We start from the raw sequence: 23,145 nt of genomic DNA on the forward strand, positions 1-23,145 counted from the left end.
ATAGAGTGTGCATTTTCATGTAATATGCCATTTGTTGTAATAAAGTACTGTTAACACCAAATAATACTGCATTATTGTAATAATTGTTAAATTTCAGCCTGTAAGCAACAGAGAAGCTATTCCATTAAATACAAATAATTTACTTCTGAAAAGATTATGAAACATGGTTTATCTTGTCTAACAGATTTACAAATGTTTTGTATTTGAGGAATCCTGCAGCCTTCATATGGTCATAGTTGACACCTTGAACACAAAACATAAATAAGTAAGTCAGACACATATAATTAAGTACTGAAAAAGTTGCACCTACAAGAAATACAAATAAAGTTGTGAATTTCTAATAAAAATGCAAAAATATGAAGTATCCTAGTAAACACAACATTGTAATGAAATAGGTACTACATTTTCAGTTCTCTACATACAGGGGGATGGACAAAAATAGGGAAACACCAAAAACACAGCAAATTATGACGCCTAATACAGCATAGGAAACCCAATGGCATTCAAAACCACTTCCAGTCATCTTAGAATGGATAAATACAGATCCTGCATGGTTTCCAAGGGAATCTTCTACCAATTGTCCTGCAAAATAGTGGCAAGTTCATGTAACAATGATGAAGGAGGATAGCAATGATGTATCCTTCTCTCCAACATAGATCATGATGTATCCTTCTCTCCAACATAGATCACTAAGTCTCAGTAATATTGAGATTGACTGATGTGGCCTGGGGAGATGCAACAATTCATTCTCGGCCTCACAAAACCAGCACTGAACAATGCAAGCTGGGTGAAGATGTGCCTTATCATCTTGGAATACAGCATCACCATTGGAAAACAAATAATGTACCTTGGGATGGACCTGATCAGCCAGAATACTCATGTAATCCTTGGCAGTAATGAAACCTTTCAGAGTAACCATGGCATACATGAAATACGATGATATGGCTGCTCAGTTGATTGGCAAGAGCCTGCCACATTCCACGAGTGGGATGTAAACCTGTCCAGAAGTTGGAAATGGTATGCAGCAAGACTCATCTACCAAATGTCTTCTTCAACTGCTCTGTAGTCCAGGTTTTGTGACTTTGTATCACATTTTTCTTTTATGGGCATTTGCAACACTAATGAGTGATTTGGGAATTCTAGCTTGTCTTGTAGTTACTTGCTTACCAAGTCCCCTTCATATCGTTTCGGTACTGACAGTGTTCAAGAGTGTGACATTCAGTTTGACAGTGACATCTCTTTATTTTTCAGCACAGTCCCTTCATTGACTCTCCATCATGATCACTGAACAAACTTTTTTGTCTGTGTTGTGACTTGACTGATGATGTTTTGCTGCTTTTCCTGTAGGCAGTATAAATCTTTGATATGGTGTCTTGAAACACCAAACACTCCAGCCACCTTGGTTACAGAAGCACACATAATACTAGCATCAACAATTTGCCTACATTCGAATGCACTGAGATCTAACATAATGCACCCACATCTACAATGAACACTGTTCTGACTGTAACTGATACTTGAAATGTACTGACTACACTGCACAAGTGCCGTTCATGGTCAAACACAACAGTGCAACCTGCAGGCTTGGCTAGCATCTGCATTTACACTGCAGCATGAGTTTCTCATGCTGTTCCCAAATTTCTTAATACCCCTTGTATAATTATGCAAGAGCACAAGCAAAAGACAGTACAATATAATGACATGGCTGAAAGGCTTTGGAATAAACATATAACAACGCAAATAATATTCGTAATAAAGATGTGACTGAACAACTTCAGTACATGATATTTTTTCGTTTGTGTGTGTGTGTGTGTGAGAGAGAGAGAGAGAGAGAGAGAGAGAGAGAGAGAGAGAGAGAGAGAGAGAGAAAGAGAGACAGGAGGAGGAGGAGGGAAAGAGTTAGCTTTATGTGTTAGTTAATTCTCTCGTGAAGTATTTTGTCATAAATATCAATTTTTAATGTCAATATTATGAAAAGGATAGATTTCTCCTCACCGTATAGAGGAAATGTTGAGTAGCAGATAGGCACAACAAAATGATTGCAAAACATGTTAACTTTTGGCCAGAAGGCTTTCTTCTAAACTAGACGCCATGCATACATTCATGCAAAAATCTAGGTGTTGGGTAGTAAGGAGGCGGCTTAGGTGGGGAGGGTAGGGGTTGCAGGATCAAAGTGGGGGATGGTAAAGTGCTGCTTGTGGGAGCATGCAGGGATGATGTGGGGACAGGATAGGACAGATTGCTGCAGGTGTGAGGATAGGAGAAAGGGGGGGGGGGAGGGGGCAGAAAAGGAGAGGCATAGAGGAGGGGAAAAAGCAGACTGTGTGTACATCGGTGGAATAGAAGGCTGTGTACTGCTGGAGTGGGAGCAGGGAAGGGGATAGGTGTTTGATGGACAGGGGATAACAAAGGTTGAAGATCCAGGGTAGAGGAGGGGGGAGTTACATCAATGTAGGATATATTGCAGGCACTTACACAATTCAGAAAAGATGAAGAAAGAAAGAGAAGAAACGTTATGGGCAAGGAGTAGCAGATACTGTGTGAAGTATGTAATTTAAATGTAGCAGACAGGTAAAGAATACTAGGGCACTGTAAGAAAACAGAAAAGAGAATATAAATGCAAAGTGGCAATGAGTTTTCTGGGTGAAATATCAACTGAAAGGAATTAGATTATGAGGGTGTGATGAAAAGTAATTTCTCTGAATATTTTATGTGAAAATTCTTAAAAACTTTTTACATAAAACAAATGCTATTAACATTCTACATCTTTATTCTTCATGTCTACATATTTGCTGCCTTATGCTGCTAGAGGGGTCCAAACTGTAGTGTGTTACATGGTGGTGTGCAATGTAACTATATTGGTGTGTGCGAAACAGGATGCTGTAATCAAGTTTCAGATCTGAAGAGATCATTCATACAGATCACCCTCTCCTTCAGCCTGCCAATGCCAGACCACACATGAGTGCTACAACATCTGCAACAATCCAATGCCTTGAGTTCCCTGTCATCAATCATCCTCTATACAGTTCCAATTTGGCACCAAGTAATTTTCATTTGTTCTCAAAACTTAAAGAACACATTCATAGGCTTAACTTTGATGGTGATGAAGCGGTACAAGCAGAGTAGAGGTTGTGACTTTGTCAATTAAGTAAGACATTTTACAGTGATGGTTTCAAGAAACTGGTCTTTCAATGGGAGAAATTTGTTCATAGCCAGTGTGACCATGATGAGAAATAAATATATAGACATGAAGTATGAAGATGTAGAATGTTAATAAAATTTGTTTTAAAAATCTTTAAGCATTAAAAAAAAATTGGAGGCATTACTTTTCAGCATGCCATTGTAGAATTGCTTGGAAGGAATTAAGAAGTAAGGAATAAAATAGGTACAGAATTTATGTAAAAATGGCAGACACACATAATAAAAACAAATATGACACAAAGAAAGTATGCTACAGCCTACATTTACATGCACACAAAGCAAGCGTCCACACTGTTAAAACTCCATACTTTGCCCAATTCCACAACATTCTACAGTACTGAGTGTATTTCAGGGTTGCACAACTGCTAACTGTCATCTCTTTAACCCAGAAAAGAGTTACAAGACCAAAGTGCCATACATCACAAGCAGATTCCTATTGGGCCTTTTTTCAAAAGTCTTCACACTTCTCAATCTTCTTAATTTTTATTCTAGAAACATGTAAATATGTAGGAATGAATTTAAAAGAAACAAATAAAAACTTGAATATGTATGAAAGTTATACCAGACAAAAGACGATTTCTGTGTCCCGCCAGTAAGGACAGCTGCCTTTTAAACCTAAACTACAAATAGTGCTGTACAAATGTTCAAGTTATTCCCTCATTTTTGATGTTTTATAAATTACTAAGAGCATTCTTATTAGATTACTGCTTCTAGCTGCTATTCAGTCACAGAATTTTTAGATCATGTGAAGTGCAGCAGACTTGAAGCAAGAATGTGCAAAAACTACTGCTGCTCCTAAAGCAAGATCAAATTGAATTAATTTATTGCACTATTGCAATACATTTTCATATTGTGTGTGTGTGTGTGTGTGTGTGTTCTGTTTTCAAGTAATTATTACAGCTTTGGTAATTATAACCATTTTTGATCATCATTTATAGTCCTTGATGTGCAATATTGAGCTACCTGAATAGATGTTTTCACTTCATAGAAAATGATTAATTAATATCAAGTAATGATTAAGAAGTTCTTGCAGTTTGATGTAGTTTATATGCTTCATCATATTCTACAGCTTCCAGCTCATGGCTGGGTCTGTTTGGAACATAAGACTGCATCTTTGGCTGTCCTCCCACCACATTTCTCTTTCCACTCTCTTCCAGTCTTCTCCTTTCTTCACACACTCCTTCACACCAGTGATCCAACTCTTGGTCTCTAGGTTGATGTAGTTTATACTGTTATTATAAAGTTAATTTTTTTCATTTCAGTTGATGTTTACTGATAGAAAAATTTTACCTGTAGAGCAAATCCACATCCTTCAGGAACAATTCCAGTTCCAAAGCTCATGTAATTGCTATTAATAAAACTACATGCATTTCCTTCAGCATCTGTGACTGTCATGTAAACAGTATCTGACATCTGTTTTATATCTGGATCCCCATGGACAGGGTAATCACTTGCCCTTAAATGTAAAAAAGAACAATTAAATAAATTTTTATCACTATTATTATTATGTTAAAATAATATTCTTCCTATTTGCATACAATAGTATATCTAATTTCTTTGACTACTTAATTTTTTCTCATACGCCTAACTCCAACTTCTTAAAGCAGCAAAGCTGTAATTCATAGATTGTCACCACTGCTGAGAGCTCTTTATTAATTACTTAATTCTTTTACCATGTTCCAAAGATCTCATCATAAAAGAGATGCTTTAAAGATGTTGAACAAGTTACCATTGTTAGAAATACCATTAATAACTGAATACCATTTAACTGCTATAATTATTTGTGCTTGCTTACACTAAGCTTAACAGGAATGTCACTATCTTGAAGCATAACTGCTCCTCTGTCAATTATATTAAATAGCTGCTATTTATCTACTGTTAATGACTTGATACCTACCTACACAGCTTATCAATATTTATCTTATAACTTCTGTTGAGATGACAAAGGAATAAAACACTTTACAATAGAAATGGGTGCTTGCCAAACAATTAATAAGACTCTTCAGGTATTTAAATCTAGATGATCAGATACATTTTAGGAGTGGCTAATAAGGCATTTGCTTTTGTATTTATAGGGATTCTATACAGCACGGTTCATGTTAAATAGGAACTTTTTGAAGACCTTCTCACTAGATTATAGGACCTCCCTAGGATTCTGGATAAGGAGGCAAAATCTATTAGTAATTTTTTCTTTTTTCTATTGTGGTTGTGTAAATAAAAAAAATACAATTTTATTTTTACTTTTAATAAGAAATACTATGAAGAAGTGAATGTACACTGCCTGACAAAAAAAGTATAGCACCCAGAAGATACGAATGGATGTCAATGTAACTTTGTACAAGTACACACCATAATCGGATTTGTAAATGATTAGTGTTGCCATTCTCTGTGACAGACAGAAAAACCCCCAGAGCACATTAATGTTGATCGTAGTCAGCATTGTTACCAGGCCTAATAGGGTGTATAAAGTGCACGAATAATATCAGATGCTGAGTGATCACTGTGAAGGATGCAGAGATGCCATGTACTCATGTGATACAGCTCACTCAGCACCTGAAAGATTTTGAGAGATACCTCATCGTGTGTATCCAATTAGCTGGCTGGTTGACTCATGCAATATCCAGATCTGTGTGGTATTTGAATGTGACAGTGGCCCAGTGCTGAACTGCATGGGAATGTGAGGGCAGGCACACTCATTGTCAAGGTTCTGGTTGACGTCGTCTGATCACCACAAGGGTACACCGTAAGCCTTTTTGGTCAGTGTCAGCTGTCTGAGAACAAGTAATGGATTCCCTGTAATATTCTGTGTCATACTGCACCTTTGTTTGGAGATTACCTACAGCAGGACTACAAAACTACTGTCTCAAGCATAGGTCCCTGTTAATACTGAAACAGAAATGGGATGATACCATGACCACAAAACATGGACTGCTGTTGAATGGTGTTACATTATGTTTCCCAAAAAATTGATACATAATATCATCTGTGTAAAGTATATAATTTTGTGTATTTCCTAAGTGGGCATTTTCCAGTTCTATGTAGCTTTAAGTGAATTTTCAACCAGAAGTGATATGTAAATTTCAGGTAACCTCATGATCTGGACAGGAAATTTTCATTTTTGTGCTTTAAGTGTTAGTTACATGACATATTCCATGGACACTCACCATAGTCCTTATAAATATAAGTTGTTTCATTGATGTTGCATAATATCCGCAGCCATGAGTTGAAACAAATTGATAGTGAATTTAGCTGTGTGTTTAAATAAATTACATGATATTCCCAATTGAAGTTGTGCCATGTTAGCACACCAGACTTTCATCTGAACCACTATACATATAATCTAGTATCCTGGAACCGAATAGTGCTTATGTAGCTCACAGAACTTTATCAAAAGCTTTGACGTTTTAGTAGTATCTATACTACACACAGTATTTCATGAACTATTGACAGTGTGAAATGGTATTGTAAGCCATGGTAGTGCCAAAAAGGCACAGCAGACTTGCTTCTCAGTTATGGTATTGCATTTTTTGATAGTGAAATTGATATCGTAATCTACAATATTGCAAGTGGTATTGTATTTTGCAGTTATTTCAAAAGTAACAGAAAAGACTGTTTTCAAAATAGTATCAACTTTTCAGAAATTGAGTAACTTTAAAAAGTTAAGTGTATAAGAGAACAAATCATTTATCTGATAGTTTTCTGCATCCAAGTTAAAATTTACTGATTTTTGAGTGTTAATTTTAGTCTCGTTACACCTAATACATTATATTTATTTTACAATTTTGTCTTATTATAAGTATTTTTCCTAAAATATTGCTAATTAGTATTTGTACAAAATTCAACAGCATAATTACGTCTGATAAAATCTAATTTTCTTTTTTCTGCGAGAAGTGACCTTTTTCAAATTTTTTTTCAAGATGAGTTAGTATTTGCTTTTGCCTAAGAGAATACCAAGTATTCTTCTCACTTATCTTCAGATCAGTTAAGAAGTAATTTTGACTTTTCTCTGTTCTTTTAATTCATATTCTGAGAGCCTTGTTTATCTTGTAATTTTCTCATGAAATGTTTCATATACATGACTAGGGAATGTTGGATCCTGAAGTTGATACACTACAAAAAGTTGTGGGAAATAACCTGGGAGCTGTGTCCACTCCTAAAAAATTATCAAGACCATCAGCAGTATGAAGAACCATCAGATACCACCCTCCAATTCAACACACACAGACCCCTCTTTTTACCAGCCTTCAACTATTCAGATCACAGAAACTTACGATGACATTTTTTTTAAAAAGAAGCTTGTATTACTTTATGTTCTATGTCTGGACCATGTATCTTCTCAAATTTATGATCTTACCCTTTTTTTATCTTATTTGAAATGTTTTAAACTCCAACTGTATTATATGTCGTGCTCACACACTTAACCTCTGTGATTTAATTTTTTTGTGTATGTAAATATATGTTATCATAATTTGTTCTATTGTACTGTTGAGTAAATTTCATTTTTTTGTAAATTATTTTTGATTTAATATTTTATGTTTTTATCTTAGCATGACTACATCTTTACTGATGTATTCTGGAACAATGTTAACTGGGTGCAGTTGGCTTGCATGTGTGTGTGGCGGGAAGGAAGGAAGGAGAAATGTAAGGTTTTCTGGAGTTGCATATAAATGGAATGTATTTCACTGAGTGAACATTGTAAATTTTCGGCAGCGAGGCATCTAGGACAATTAAATATGAAAATTACATATGAATCAGTTTTGTCGTCTGCATTATTCTACAAACACATCAACCTATAGGGCTTCCAGGCCTACAAGAGAACCTGGCTTCCAGACAGAAAAAATCCAAGCAATGGATTGAAGAAGAACCTGAAAAACCAGATGAGTAATTTCTCTTTAAAACTACCACTAGACCCGGCCAACAATATTTAATTACTCCATGAACATTTATTACAATTAACAGTCATCCAAAGTGTGTAACAAAGGAGGTCATTAAAACTGATGCAATAAGTTTCTCTAAAAAGCATTGAAAAATAGTTGGTGCACTTGCCACACCAAAAGGCAAATGCTGGTATTGATGAAGTCCATGTGGGGTATTGATATATTGATAAGTAGAAGACGTTTGAATTCTCATATGCCTCTGCCTCTGCCAAGTCAATCTTTGAAAAATAATACCCCTCCTCCCCTCCCCCCCCCCCCCCCACCCCTCTGATAATTTTGCTAATAGCTCATCAGGGCATGGCAAAGGATAGGTATCAATGATTCTCCATGCATTGACAGATTTTTTAAAATCATCACAAAGGCATAATTTTCCAGTAGGTTTTTCTGACTATCATCAATGGTGTTGAGCATTCACTGGAGGAAATAGGTTGAATAACATCAAGGGATTGAAGACAATCTACTTCTGCTTTTACTTGATCCTGTAAAGTTACCTGTACTGGATAGGCCTGGAAAAAAGAGAGGCAGGCAGATTGTTTCATTATAATATAAACCTGAAATTCTGTTACACAGCCTAGTCCTTGAGGAAATATAGAGGAAAAGTAGGCACAGAGAGGATCTAACTGTTGATCTGGAACTTTATCAGAAACCAAATGCACTTTATCACCCATGGAGAATCCAAACTGTTTGAAAGCATCCAAACCAAATGATTTTCAGTGTAAGCATTATCCACAAATAAGAGTGTTAATGAATGAACCACAGTCTTGTAAATCACAGGTACAGAAAACTATCCAAGAATGGGAATCTGTTATTTGTTATAACACACCAGCCTCTGTGACACTGGAGTCAGAGGAGGAAAACCCACATACACAGGGTTTGAGAATTCACCAATGTTGTTGCAGCACCCATGTGCACCATGTGCTGCTGCATTCTCAATGGTTTGTTAAACACACACACTTCAGTTTATACCTTACTTTGAGACACCGTCACCACTGACACTGTTCACATCCATGTTTGTTTCATTCTTACTTATTTTGGAAAGGAGTTACATACAGAAGCAATTTCTTATAGCACATATTACACTTTTCCCGGCAGTTGGGACATGTGGCCTATTCACTTTGAATGAAGCACTACACATGGAGGCAGCGGAGAGTGACATCATTGCTGTTGTGATGCAGACCGTTGTTGTTGCAAATGATGCTTACCTATCAGATGCTAAGACATTTGATGGACTGCTGCAATGGCATTTACATTCCCTTGAAAACTGACTGAAAGCTGGAAGGAGTGAGAGGAACTGATTTCTGAAACTTTGGAGCAGGCTTCTATCTGACTACCTGCAGCCCATGAAACTTCAAATGACTGAGCTGTGTTAAATAATTCTGTTAGAGCAGGAATTTCACTGTTGAATTTCCCTATTTGAAGCAAGATGTATGATTGCATCATGAACCATATGACCTACATGGTACTCCTTATGAACATTTGTCACAAAATTACAATGGTGGCTAAGTCCATATAGTTCTGCTGCCCATGCCCTGTATGACTGTTTTGGCCACTTTTGGCAGTGGTAAAACTCCACACAAGCAGCAATAATGTGAGTGTGTTCACAATGACAGGTACAAAGTAACTCATACATCTGATAAAAAGAAAGGCTTGAAGCTTCTTGTAAGGGGGCAAACTGACAGAACAACTGATACATGTGAGGTTAAATCCACAACAAAAGAAGGACCTTGCACACGTTTACATCTGTTACTACAAATGCCTGGAAATGTTGCTGAAGGCATTTTTCATTTGTCTCAGACTTTTGCTGCACCGTGTTACAAAGGGAATGGTAGTGGATATGTTGACATGGCTGTAGGTTGTGCCACTGAAGTGATTGTACTGGAAAAAGTGTCTGTCAGCACCTACTGTTGCATGAGATGCGATTTAAGCACTGCCTCCATGTAAATTAAACTTAAAGGACCAATGACTGAAGTGGAACTTGTGGTGTCGAATCACATCGTCATGACCAAAAATGTGTTCTAACCCAAGAACACTGTAATTTATTGCTTGAACCATACACAAACATGGAAGACAAGGTACACTACAATTAGCAATACACAAGTGGCTGGCCGAGCCTTGTGCTCCAGCCTATATAGCCATTAGTTCCATCAGGAGGTGCAGCCAGCAGGCTGTGCACACAACTGCTATCATATTATCAGGCCAGATGACCTATAGTAGCCAAATCAAGCACAAATTTCACATGCAAATTATGAAGCAGCACACCCACAAAATTGGTGCTTACAGCACAGTCTTCTATCACGTTCAAAACTTCACAGCTGCCAACTGCAACTCTCAACTGTTAAAATTCTGCTTGTGCTACTTTGAAGACATCTTTGAGTTTTAACATCAGATGCTCTTCTCCATAATCATGAAGTGATAGACACAATAACTATAGCACCAAAAAGGTGGCCACAGCTGATTGATTCACAACACGAATGAAAGTGTAAGCAGTCTTCACTCTGCCAAGTAGTTCTCATTACTCTTTGGCAGCTTTAAAACTTGTTCATTCTGACAATGTTTTTTTAGTCTCATTTATTTTTTAGTTTAGTAGGGACTGTAGGTTATGCTGGCTGGGATCATATGGCAATCCCTGCTCATATTCATAAGTCCACCACAGAATCTTTCCTCCAGATTAATCTTCTTCCTCACACCAACAAAAGCCAAGCACACCTACATTGTACATGCTTCCCAAAATCCATGAAACCAACGATCCTGGATAGCCCATGTAGCTGGTTACTGTACTCTCCCTGAGAGAATTTTCAATCAATTGCCCTTAGCCTAGCCTCTCATATAGAAGATATGAAGCACTTCCTTCACTGAATCTTGACTATCCCCATCCCATTGCCACCTTTTACAACTACTCATCACTCTTGATACCATTCACCAATATCCTCTAACCTCATGGTCTTGGTGCTATCAAACATCCCTCTCCCAATGTCCTTCTGACTCCAAACTGACCAACACATTCTTTATTCATCTAACTATTTACATCCTCACACACAAATAATTCTGAAGATTTTGCTCCACAGTCTCTAAGTGTTCATTAAAAGCATACATTGTCTGGTGTAGGCCATATTGTGCTCTATTAAAATAATACTATTAGCTAATTTTGACCATGAGCCATTATCAAGTGCATTTGCTATGTAATGTACTACATATCACGCTTATCACATTCTTTTATGTCACATACATAAATCATACCCCATAATAACATATTTTAAGTGCTGCATCCTCACAACTCTTGTTATGATGGAGTACAACTTCTTGTTTTATGTATGTGACATAAAAGAATGTGATAAGTATGAGATGTAATACATAACATAGCAAATGTGCTTGATAATGGCTCACAGTTGAAATTAGCTAATAGCGCAATTTTAATAATGCACAATATGGCTTACAATGGACAGTGTATTCTTTTATTAAACAACTAATTCTCCTTTGAGGGGAAGATATATTAACAAATCTGCAGCACACCCATAGGCATCTGTATGGCCTCCTCCTATGCCAATCTGTTAATTAGCTATCTAAAAGAAACCTTCCAAGTCACCCAAAACCACAAACCTGTTGCCTGCTTCAGGTTCATTGATAGTATCCTCATGACCTGGATCCAGGTTCAAGACATCCTATACTCGTTCCTCCACAGGTTCAACACCTTCTCTACAATTCACTTCATCTGGCACTTCTCAGACCAATGTGCCACCTTTCTGGACATTGACCTCCAGTTCTCTGAGGGCTCTGCCCATAGTTCTGTCCATATCGGCCCACTAACCATCAACAGTATCTGCATTTTGACAACTATCATGCTTTCAACACCAGAAGTGCACTCCCATACAGTCTATCCAGCCATGGGCAGGGCATCTGAAGTGATGAGAATTCTCTTGCTCAGTATGCTTAAGGTCTCACCTCTAAGCACTAACTGCAAAGGAGCACTCCCGCCCCCCCCCCCCCAAAAAAAGGAAAAAAAAGTCACCCAGCATCATCCCAGAACTAGAACAACTGACCCATTAATTCAAATCCTTCACCATGGCTTCAACTATCTATCATCATGCCCAAAAATGAGGGACATCCTGCCTGAAATCCATCCACCTTTCCTAAAGAGATAATCCACTACCAGTTCAGCCTACACAATATCCTGGTCTATCCCTGTTTCACAGCCATTCCCAACCCCTTCCCACATGGGTCATACCTTTTTCAAAGTCCCATGTGCAAGACATTCCTGATTCATCCAACAATCTCATCCTACTCCAGTCCCTTAACAGGCTTATCCCATTCCATTAGATGCAGGTCTATCTATGAAAGCAGTCATGTTACCTATCATATCTCCTGCAACTTATCAACAGCGTTTTATGTGAGCATGACCACTAACCTATTTGTCCACCACAATGAATGGGCAATGCTGAACTGTGGTGTAGGGACAGAGCTGATGTGCTGCTGAGCTCAATATGTTCAATTTCAATAGCTATTTCACAACTTGTACCATCTGGATCCTTCCCCCAGGCCTGGCTTTTCTGAACTACATTGATGGGAGGTATGCTTGCAACTTATCCTTCTTTCCTGTAATCTCCTGACTTCAAACTCCACTAATCCCCTGCACTCTAAACATCTTCCCAACAGTCTTCCCTTCCTCTATTCTGTCACCACCTCACTCCACAAACCCACATCATCATCGTCATCATGTGCTGTATGAACTCACTGGTTCTGGTGCCTGTGTGTTGCATACCTATTCCCTTGCACTGACTGCTCTCCTTCAAGAGCTATTATCTCGTACAGCTCCAAGCTGTCACTCACCTTTCTGCGGCCTTCACTTCCACCTCCCATTTTTGTGTGTGCGTGCGCGTGTATGTGTGTGTGTGTGTTTTTTTTTTTTTTTTTTTTTTTTTTTTTTTTTTTTTTTTTTTTTTTTTTTTTTGGGGGGGGGGGGGCTGAATGCACAAGTGCTCATGCATTTGTGTACTGAAGCTGAGAAAAGGATTCATTAGTAAGCTACCAAAGTTTTCAGTCTTGTCTGTGTGCCTCTCAATGACTCTACACCTCTACTATTCAGTGAGTTGTCATCTTTATCCTGAAAATATTTAATTCTACCATATATTAATTTCAAATGTACAACCACTAAGAAATTCATATAATACATTAGGCCATACAAAAGCAGTACTGTTCTTACTACAATGATACTTGTGGAAAATCATTAAAACATTGGCTGGTATGGAACCATTGAAAGTGTGCACAGTTGATGCCTGTGTAGATGTTTTGGGATGTATGTTAGCTGTGATGTAACACAGAATCCATATGGTTGTAGTACTACTGTCATTCCATTCCCATATGTTATTGTTTACTCTAAACCCAACAGATGACATTTAAATCTACAGTAATCACCTTTGTAATCAGTTTCATGCCAGCAGGTTGAGTGAACCCATACCAAATTTTGTAGTTTGCTGTAAATCTAGCATATGCCGATCTGTTGTTCAGTGCATGATTACAATGGCATTTCAATGTCAACATTTTTGATGGGATTTCCCCACTTGAGGGTTTGCTGCAAATGCCACTAATAATGTTTCAATGTACATGCTGTGATCACTGGCAATTTTGTAACTTCATGCTTTACTGGTAGATTGTAGTGCTCTTACAGACTGCAGTAAATAGAGCAAAAATCGTAAATAAATACTGCTAACTTCCTCGGTGCCTACCCAAAGTACAGAACAAATATAATGCTGAGAAATGGTAAGTGTATTGAAAATGTTCATCAGGTAGTATGAGTGAAGAGCCATGATAATACAACACACGAAGGACAGCCAACAAGTCTTGAATGTAGCTGTGTTTAATATCTAGTACTAACATTATAGGCTATTCTAAAATCATCTTTGTAGTCTGTAAATGGCTAAGAACATGTTCCCTGACAGACTTGGGTTATTGTATTAACATCTACCTATAAAAATGGTGATACAAAATTTATTTCTATTAAGGACCCATTTCACTTCTTCCAGTCTTTCAAAAATTTGTAGGAAAGTAACCTATGATGGAATGCTGACTCATTTTTCTGAGAATTGTTAACTGGCTCTCAGTTTGGCCTAAATAGAAGTTTCTCCACTTAGAAAGCACTACAAAACATCATAAATGAAGTCCTTGCAGAGTGAAGCAAGAAAAATTATCTTCTTGTTACATTGTTACCTCGCCAAAGTCTTTGATTGTGTACATAAAAAAATTCTACTTGAGGAAAGTAAATGTTATGGTATTAGTGGCATCCCTCTTTCATTGTTGGCATCCTACACCCCTAACAGAAAGAAGAAGGTTATGGTGATGTACTGTGTGATAGGAATACGACTATTCTTCAATGAAATTTTGGTCAGACTGCCAGATGCCAATAACTAGCTGCCACATGGTAGCAAGTTACTGATATCCAGCAACTTGCCCAAAATTCCATGGAACAACCCATACATTGTCAAAATTTTAAATTCTGCAGGAATATAGCTAATCTCAGAATGGGGGTACACAACATGTGGGATCCTACAGGTTTGGTACTGAGTGCACTGAGGTACTTACTCTGCATAAATGGTTTTCCAGTGACTTTAAAGACAACTAAAATAACTGTAATGTTTGCTGATGCATTCTGATCAATGGCATTCTGAAACTTCCTGGCAGATTAAAACTGTGTGTCAGACCAAGACTCAAACTCGGGTCCCAAGTTCAAGTCTCGGTCTGGCACACAGTTTTAAACTGCCAGGAAGTTTCATATCAGCACACACTCCACTGCAGAGTGAAAATCTCATTTGGGAATGACATTCTGATCAATTGCATAAACTCATTCTTAACAGATACAGTCACAATGAAAGCTTAGCAGGCCTATTATTGGTTCACAGCAAACAGTGTAAGTGTTAATCTCACAAAGGCTCATATTATGGAATTTTATACAAGCGAAACTAACCCTTTACCATTATGCATAAATGTTAATGGTCATTCCTAAATATTACACTGTATGTACACATGAATAAAATAAATGGATTAGCATTTAAATTTCATTGGGGTCTAGCTTGGTACCAAGTTAAAGTGATTTAATAGCTTCATCACAGAGGCTGGAGATAGGATTGCACACTAAACCTTATTTTTCATGTATGGTAAAGTAGGGGATCAGTCATGCATCCACAACCAAGCTGAGGTTGGATGAAGGTTCTAAAAATGGAACAGACAGGCTCCGGCAGATCTCCATAACGTATGACTAACCTTGTTCTTAACAGGCTTTGATTAATTGTTCTTGGTATTACTTAGCTATGTAATGACTGTAAAATTACAATCAAATTGTAGGCTTCATACACTTGATCATTTCAAACAATGCTCTACCAGGAATGCTAAATACAGACTAAGTGGCAGTTAATACTTCACTCCCAGGTTTTACATGTGCTGATAAACAGCGTAAAACAGTGTATTTATTTAAAATGTTTTTCATGCTGTATTTGTTGATTAGCACCTTTCATTGCCTTAGCCATAATGTTCATCACATTTTTTTGTCTTCTGTGATACTGAAATGCTTTAGGGGAAAGTTTTAGCTTATTTTACTTTCATTTCTTCGATTCTAAACAGTAAAAAATTAGATTCTCATCCAAAAAACTTCTATCATTATTATATTATCAAGTTCGTGGTAGTAGAAATTATAGAAACAAAGTTATAGCTGAAATCTAAGTAGTCCACCAAGTGATTTTCGATGTACGTGTACATATAAAAACTTACGTATCCATGGAAATAAGCTTCCTTCTCTCTGCAGCATATGATTTCTGTAGAAGGCCTGAAGTTGGTACTGATACAATGTCAGGGTCAGCCACATAGTATAAGCTATCAGCAAAACTGAGCTTTAAGCTTTCTATAAGAAGGTGAAAGTAATCAGCTGAGCCTTGTCCCAGTGCTGAAACAAAAAAAAAACAAAAATAAATTAAAATTAAAACTGCTTGTTATAAGGTATACATTTATTGTCAAATCATTTCAACAGGTTTAATGATCGCAAATTGTTAAAAGCTACTTGGAACTTTGAGTCTCAAACTTTTTATTTTGTGGAGATTATGATCACACTTTTAAACTTAGACAACAAACTCAAAAAATTGTGGAAATTTGCAACAAATGGAGACAATGAACACTGCTGCTGAAAGGGAACATAACATTAAGTGATATTTATAGAAGGTGCAGAACACAATATTACACTGCAGCAGTCGACTTTGTAAGAGTTAAGACCATGTGCTTCCAAACACTTCCTTAGAACAAAGTGAAAAAAGGTGCAATTGTTATACAAATTGTGTAAATAGTTACACTTTGATTAAGGGGAAATGATTTTCCGTAGCAGATATTGCTGCCAAAATATTTATAATGCACAACTCAAACAATGGAAAATCCAGGATGGAACGTAACAATATTATGAAAAGGAAAGTTGCTACTCACCGTATAGTGGAGATGCTGAATCGCAGATAGGCACAACAAAAAGACTGTCGCAAATAAAGCTTAAGGCCATGGGGCCTTCATCCAAAATAGACAAAACACACACACACACACACACACACACACACACACACACACACACACACACACACACACACATGACTGCAGTCATGTGTATGTGAGTTGGGTTTGTGTGTGTGTGTGTGTGTGTGTGTGTGTGTGTGTGTGTGTTGTCCATTTTTGATGAAGTTTATTTATGACAGTCTTTTTGTTGTGCCTATCTGTGACTCAGGATTCTGCTATATGATGAGTAGCAACTTTCCGTTTCATAATATTGTTATAATGCACAACTGTGGCTTGCAACTAACAGTTTTCAAAAAATGTGTAATGTATGACAGTGTAACCTCCAAAAAATTTTCGAAAATGTACCTTTCTTCATGTAGACAGGTACTGAAATTGAGGGGAACAATGGTCTAAATGAGGATACTAGTGCTAAAATTGCACAATGCACAAATGTAGATTACAGCTAAAGCTGTAACACAAGACAAGTTTTTTTATAGGGCTCAATGTTTCAAAAAATATTCAGTCTATCATGTCACACACTTGAGTTTTGAGTCCATCAACATGAAAAGCAGTTTCAGTTTTATGTAAAATGTTAGGATCTACATTTTCAAAGACAAGGGAAATACTTAAAGTCAGCTTATACATGTTATAAAAGTGTAAAATGTATGGATTTTGTACTTAGTTCATTTTGTGACACCTTCTACGCTAGTGTGTCAAAAATGAATGCTGTAGCATCAATTTTTTTTTTTTTGGTCATCAGTCTACTGACTGGTTTGATGCGGCCTGCCACAAATTCCTTTCCTGTGCTAACCTCTTCATCTCAGAGTAGCACTTGCAGCCTACGTCCTCAATTATTTGCTTGACCTATTCCAATCTCTGTCTTCCTCTACAGTTTTTGCTCTCTACAGCTCCCTCTAGTACCATGGAAGTCATTCCCTCATGTCTTAGCAGATGTCCTATCATCCTGTCCCTTCTCCTTATCAGTGTTTTCCACATATTCCTTTCCTCTCCGAATCTGCGCAGAACCTCCTCATTCCTTACCTTGTCAGTCCACCTAATTTTCAACATTCGTCTATAGCACCACATCTCAAATGCTTTGATTCTCTTATGTTCCTGTTTTCCCACAGTCCATGTTTCACTACCATACAATGCTGTACTCCAGACGTACATCCTCAGAAATTTCTTCCTCAAATTAAGGCCGGTATTTGATGTTAGTAGACTTCTCTTGGCCAGAAATGGCTTTTTTGCCATAGTGAGTCTGCTTTTGATGTCCTCCTTGCTCCGTCCATCATTGGTTATTTTACTGCCTAGGTAGCAGAATTCCTTAACTTCATTGACTTCATGACCATCAATCCTGATGTTAAGTTTCTCGCTGTTCTCATTTCTACTACTTCTCATTACCTTCGTCTTTCTCCGATTTACTCTCAGACCATAGTGTGTACTCATTAGACTGTTCATTCCATTCAGCAGATCATTTAATTCTCCTTCACTTTCACTCAGGATAGCAATGTCATCAGCGAATCGTATCATTGATATCCTTTCACCTTGTATTTTAATTCCACTCCTGAACCTTTCTTTTATTTCCATCATTGCTTCCTCAGTGTACAGATTGAAGAGTAGGGGTGAAAGGCTACAGCCTTGTCTTACACCCTTCTTAATACAAGCACTTTGTTCTTGATCGTCCACTCTTATTATTCCCTCTTGGTTGTTGTACATATTGTATATGACCCGTCCTCCTTATAGCTTACCCCTACTTTTTTCAGAATCTCGAACAGCTTGCACCATTTTATATTGTCGAATGCTTTTTCCAGGTCGACAAATCATATGAAAGTGTCTTGATTTTTCTTTAGCCTTGTTTCCATTATTAACCGTAACGTCAGAATTGCCTCTCTCGTACCTTTACTTTTCCTAAAGCCAAACTGATTGTCACCTAGCGCATTCTCAATTTTCTTTTCCATTCTTCTGTATATTATTCTTGTAAGCAGCTTTGATGCATGAGCTGTTAAGCTGATTGTGCAATAATTCTTGCGCTTGTCAGCTCTTGCCATCTTCGGAATTGTGTGGATGATGCTTTTCCGAAAGTCAGATGGTATATCGCCAGACTCATATATTCTACACACCAACGTGAATAGTTGTTTTGTTGCCACTTCCCCCAATGATTTTAGAAATTCTGATGGAATGTTATCTATCCCTTCTGCCTTATTTGACTGTAAGTCCTCCAAAGCTCTTTTAAATTCCGATTCTAATACTGGATCCCCTATCTCTTCTAAATCGACTCTTGTTTCTTCTTCTATCACATCAGACAAGTCTTCACCCTCATAGAGGCTTTCAATGTATTCTTTCCACCTATCTGCTCTCTCCTCTGTATTTAACAGTGGAATTCCCATTGCACTCTTAATGTTACCACCATTGCTTTTAATGTCACCAAAGGTTGTTTTGACTTTCCTGTATGCTGAGTCTGTCCTTCCGACAATCATATCTTTTTCGATGTCTTCCCATTTTTCCTACAGCCATTTCATCTTAGATTCCCTGCACTTCCTATTTATTTCATTCCTCAGTGACTTGAATTTCTGTATTCCTGATTTTCCCAGAACATGTTTGTACTTCCTCCTTTCATCAATCAACTGAAGTATTTCTTCTGTTACCCATGGTTTCTTCGCAGCTACCTTCTTTGTACCTATGTTTTCCTTCCCAACTTTTGTGATGGCCCTTTTTAGAGATGTCCATTCCTCTTCAACTGTACTGCCTACTGCGCTATTCCTTATTGCTGTATCCACAGCGTTAGAGAACTTCAAACGTATCTCGTCATTCCTTAGTACTTCCGCATCCAACTTCTTTGCGTATTGATTCTTCCTGACTAATGTCTTGAGCTTCAGCCTACTCTTCATCACTACTATATTGTGATCTGAGTCTGTATCTGCTCCTGGGTACGCCTTACAATCCAGTATCTGATTTCGGAATCTCTGTCTGACCATGATGTAATCTAATTGAAATCTTCCCGTATCTCCCGGCCTCTTCCAAGTATACCTCCTCCTCTTGTGATTCTTGAACAGGGTATTCGCTATTACTAGCTGAAACTTGTTACAGAACTCAATTAGTCTTTCTCCTCTTTCATTCCTTGTCCCAAGCTCATATTCTCCTGTAACCTTTTCTTCTACTCCTTCCCATACAACTGCATTCCAGTTGCCCATGACTATTAGATTTTTGTCCCCCTTTACATACGGCATTACCCTTTCAATATCCTCATACACTTTCTCTATCTGTTCATCTTCAGCTTGCGACGTCGGCATGTATACCTGAACTATCATTGTTGGTGTTGATCTGCTGTCGATTCTGATTAGAACAACCCAGTCACTGAACTGTGCACAGTAACACACCCTCTGCCCTACCTTCCTATTCATAACAAATCCTACACCTGTTATACCATTTTCTGCTGCTGTTGATATTACCCGATACTCATCTGACCAGAAATCCTTGTCTTCCTTCCACTTCACTTCACTGACCCCTACTATATCTAGATTGAGCCTTTGCATTTCCCTTTATCTAGTTTCCCTACCACGTTCAAGCTTCTGACATTCAATGCCCCGACTCGTAGGACATTATCCTTTCATTGATTATTCAATCTTTTTCTCATGGTAACCTCCCCCTTGGCAGTCCCCTCCTGGAGATCCAAATGGGGGACTATTCCGGAATCTTTTGCCAATGGAGAGATCATCATGACACTTCTTCAATAACAGGCCACATGTCCTGTGGATACACGTCACGCGTATCCCACTTAAAACAACAAAAACTGAGAAAGCATCTGGATACCAATGCATTGGCATAGTTTTTACATGGTTGGTTGTCCATTATCCCAAAGTTCTTATTAATTCTGAGGAAATATTGTCTACTTTGCTTCGTCTTAAGTTTTTCAGTGCACTGTGAAATTCTATTCACAGTATCACATCTCCATCCTTATTTTAATTTTCTCCCTCTGCCCTTTCCTCTGTGTACCAACTGAGTGTTAATTTACCTAGCATAGGGCATGTCTATCATATGTCATTGTTGATTATGTTCTTTAAAATATTTTTTACAAATGCAACATAATTATAGTTACATAACCTTGGTACAAATGAAATATTTCAATCATTGTCTCCCTTAAAACCCACATCCTTTCGTCTTTCCCTCTCCTTCCCTCTTTCTTGACGAAGCAGTCGTTGGTTGCGAAAGCTAGAATTTTGTGTGTATGTTTGTGTGTCTATCGACCTGCCAGTGCTTTCTTTTGGTAAGTCACATCATCTTTGTTTTTAGATATAAATCTATAAATATTTAGAGAAAGTGACAGCATTAAGAACTTTTCATTAATTTTTGTAATCAGGTACTATTTGAGCCAACATAGCAAATGAATGGAATGGAAAGACTTCCTAATAACTGATACATGGGAAAGTATCCTCTGTCTTGCACTTCATGGTGCTTTGGAAAAAGCTACTATCTCCCCATTTATATTAAATAGCTGTTGTTCTCCTCCTATTGGTAGTTTAATATTTAGTTGATAACTTTGGTACTTGTCAAAGAAAGTAGTTACCTACACGTTATGCTACATTATAGTGATACTTTACATTGTGCAGCTACTTTCCTTGTAGTTAACATAACTTTTCATTCCTTGAATTCAAATTTATAAAAAGAGTGGCTAATGAGGTACATTTATAATTTCCTTTTGATGTGGTTATGATCTTCACTTTATTGCTTGATAGGAGCTGCTGAATACCTTTGCACCAGAATACATAACTTCACTCTGAACACTACAGAAGAGGGCCGAGTCAGCCTGAAAATTATTTATATCCTTTTACTATGATTACATATCTACATTTACATCTACATCTATCCTCTGCAAATCACTGTCAGGTGTATAGCAGAGGATATAACCCATTGTGCCAGTTATTAGGGTTTCTTCCTGTTTTGTTCATGTATGGAGCATGGGGAGAATGACTGTCTGAATGCCTTTATGCATTCAGTAATCATTCCAATCTTATCGTCATGATCCCACATGAGCAATTCATAGGAGGTAGAGTGGTGGGATGTCAAGGCAGCAGTGGTGGTCAGTTGTGGCCAGAGAAACTTGACTGCAATATAAACATTCTTTATTCAGTTTTTATGATGACTGAAGTGTTATGATGCCATGGACATGGTCTGCCACTTCTTGTGTTTGGTGTGGGTGATGTTCATGTCCCATACTGATGGCATTATTTTCTCACTCAGCCATGCATGGCCCACTTGCACCGCATGGCTATGAGCAAGGACTGCCAGTAACACAAACATCCCCCAGGATTCTAGTAAAGTCCCACTGCTACTGGAAGAGAAGCTTGATCTGGTGCAGGTGGTTGGTGGTGGTACCATCCTGGCCATGAATCACTGCCCTCCAGGGCAGGAGTTCAGATACTGCTCTAGAGTCTGGAAATGGCTTGTCCACTGTACTGCTCCAAGTCCACAGTTGTGGAATCAACCCCATGAATTAGTCTGGAGGAGATGGCTGCACAGACTGGGGTCAGCTGTTTGTTGGCCCATAATGCAGTGAAGACTTGCATGGCCCTGTCATTGTGAAAGATGCTGCTGGACTGTGTATAACTGTTCTAGAACCAGAGGGTATTTATAGTGGTTAATGGCACATTTGTTGTGCTGATATGTTGCTTCCAGGCACGTAGAGGTCAACGCCTTCATGGAATAATCATGTGGAAACACCCCTCAAGCTAATTTGTAGTTTCTATGATGTTGCTGAGAGTGCATGGCTCAGGCTAGCTCATCTGATGGTAGGTAAACAGGTTCATTTATGAAATCATATACCAGCATCTCTGCACCTGCCTGCTTGCCCAACATACTGTTGCAATGGAGTTACTTTTCTTACAGTAATGCCCAAAATTAATGATGGCACTACAGAATACACCAGCACGATGATTTTTCTTGTTTAGGTTTTTTGAAGACACTATTTGTAAGGTATTGTATCACATTCTCTGTGGTGATGCCTTTAGAAAAACCAAACTGAGAGGCAGTTAACCATTTTTGCTCATTTGAATGAGTCGGTATTGTGTCATAGGCCACTTTCTCAAACACTTTTGAGAAAAATGGAAGGATTGAAATAATCTGTACTTAGAGGTGATTTGCTTATCTCCAGTTTTATAGAAAAGTGCATAATACAGCCTGAGTCATTGATTGATCACAAAGATAAATTAAGGGTAATCCAATCAAGTAAACTAAAGATTTTAATATTCTGGTAGAAACACCATCATACCTAGTAGAATTTGTTGTATCCTGCCTATTCTTCAAATATGGGGCTCCTAGGAAACTTGCTTTCTTGGATTACTAGACAACAATTTGGTCAAATCATATTAATGAGTTTTTATTACAATAAAATAAATGACAATACTTAACTTTGAGAATTTACAGTGATGTGTGTCAAGCAAAGGGTGACGTGCAATATAATCAAAGACTTTCAATATAATGATCCCAATACAAGTGA

General features: G+C 37.8%; 1 protein-coding gene across 1 annotated transcript in view; it reads right to left on the bottom strand.

The window, feature by feature from the left end:
* The window catches only part of LOC126175715 (glutathione hydrolase-like YwrD proenzyme), a 106,947-nt gene that overhangs the window by 26,984 nt on the left and 56,818 nt on the right, over positions 1-23,145 (bottom strand). Inside the window, exons 7-8 of the mRNA XM_049922647.1 lie at positions 15,894-16,065; positions 4,492-4,657 (exon numbers count right to left, since the gene is read on the bottom strand). Of these exons, the coding sequence (XP_049778604.1) occupies positions 4,492-4,657; positions 15,894-16,065 (338 nt within the window). The remainder of the gene's footprint in view (positions 1-4,491; positions 4,658-15,893; positions 16,066-23,145) is intronic.

This window comes from Schistocerca cancellata, chromosome 3 (genome assembly GCF_023864275.1).
Source record: "Schistocerca cancellata isolate TAMUIC-IGC-003103 chromosome 3, iqSchCanc2.1, whole genome shotgun sequence".
Taxonomy (NCBI): Eukaryota; Metazoa; Arthropoda; class Insecta; order Orthoptera; family Acrididae; genus Schistocerca; species Schistocerca cancellata.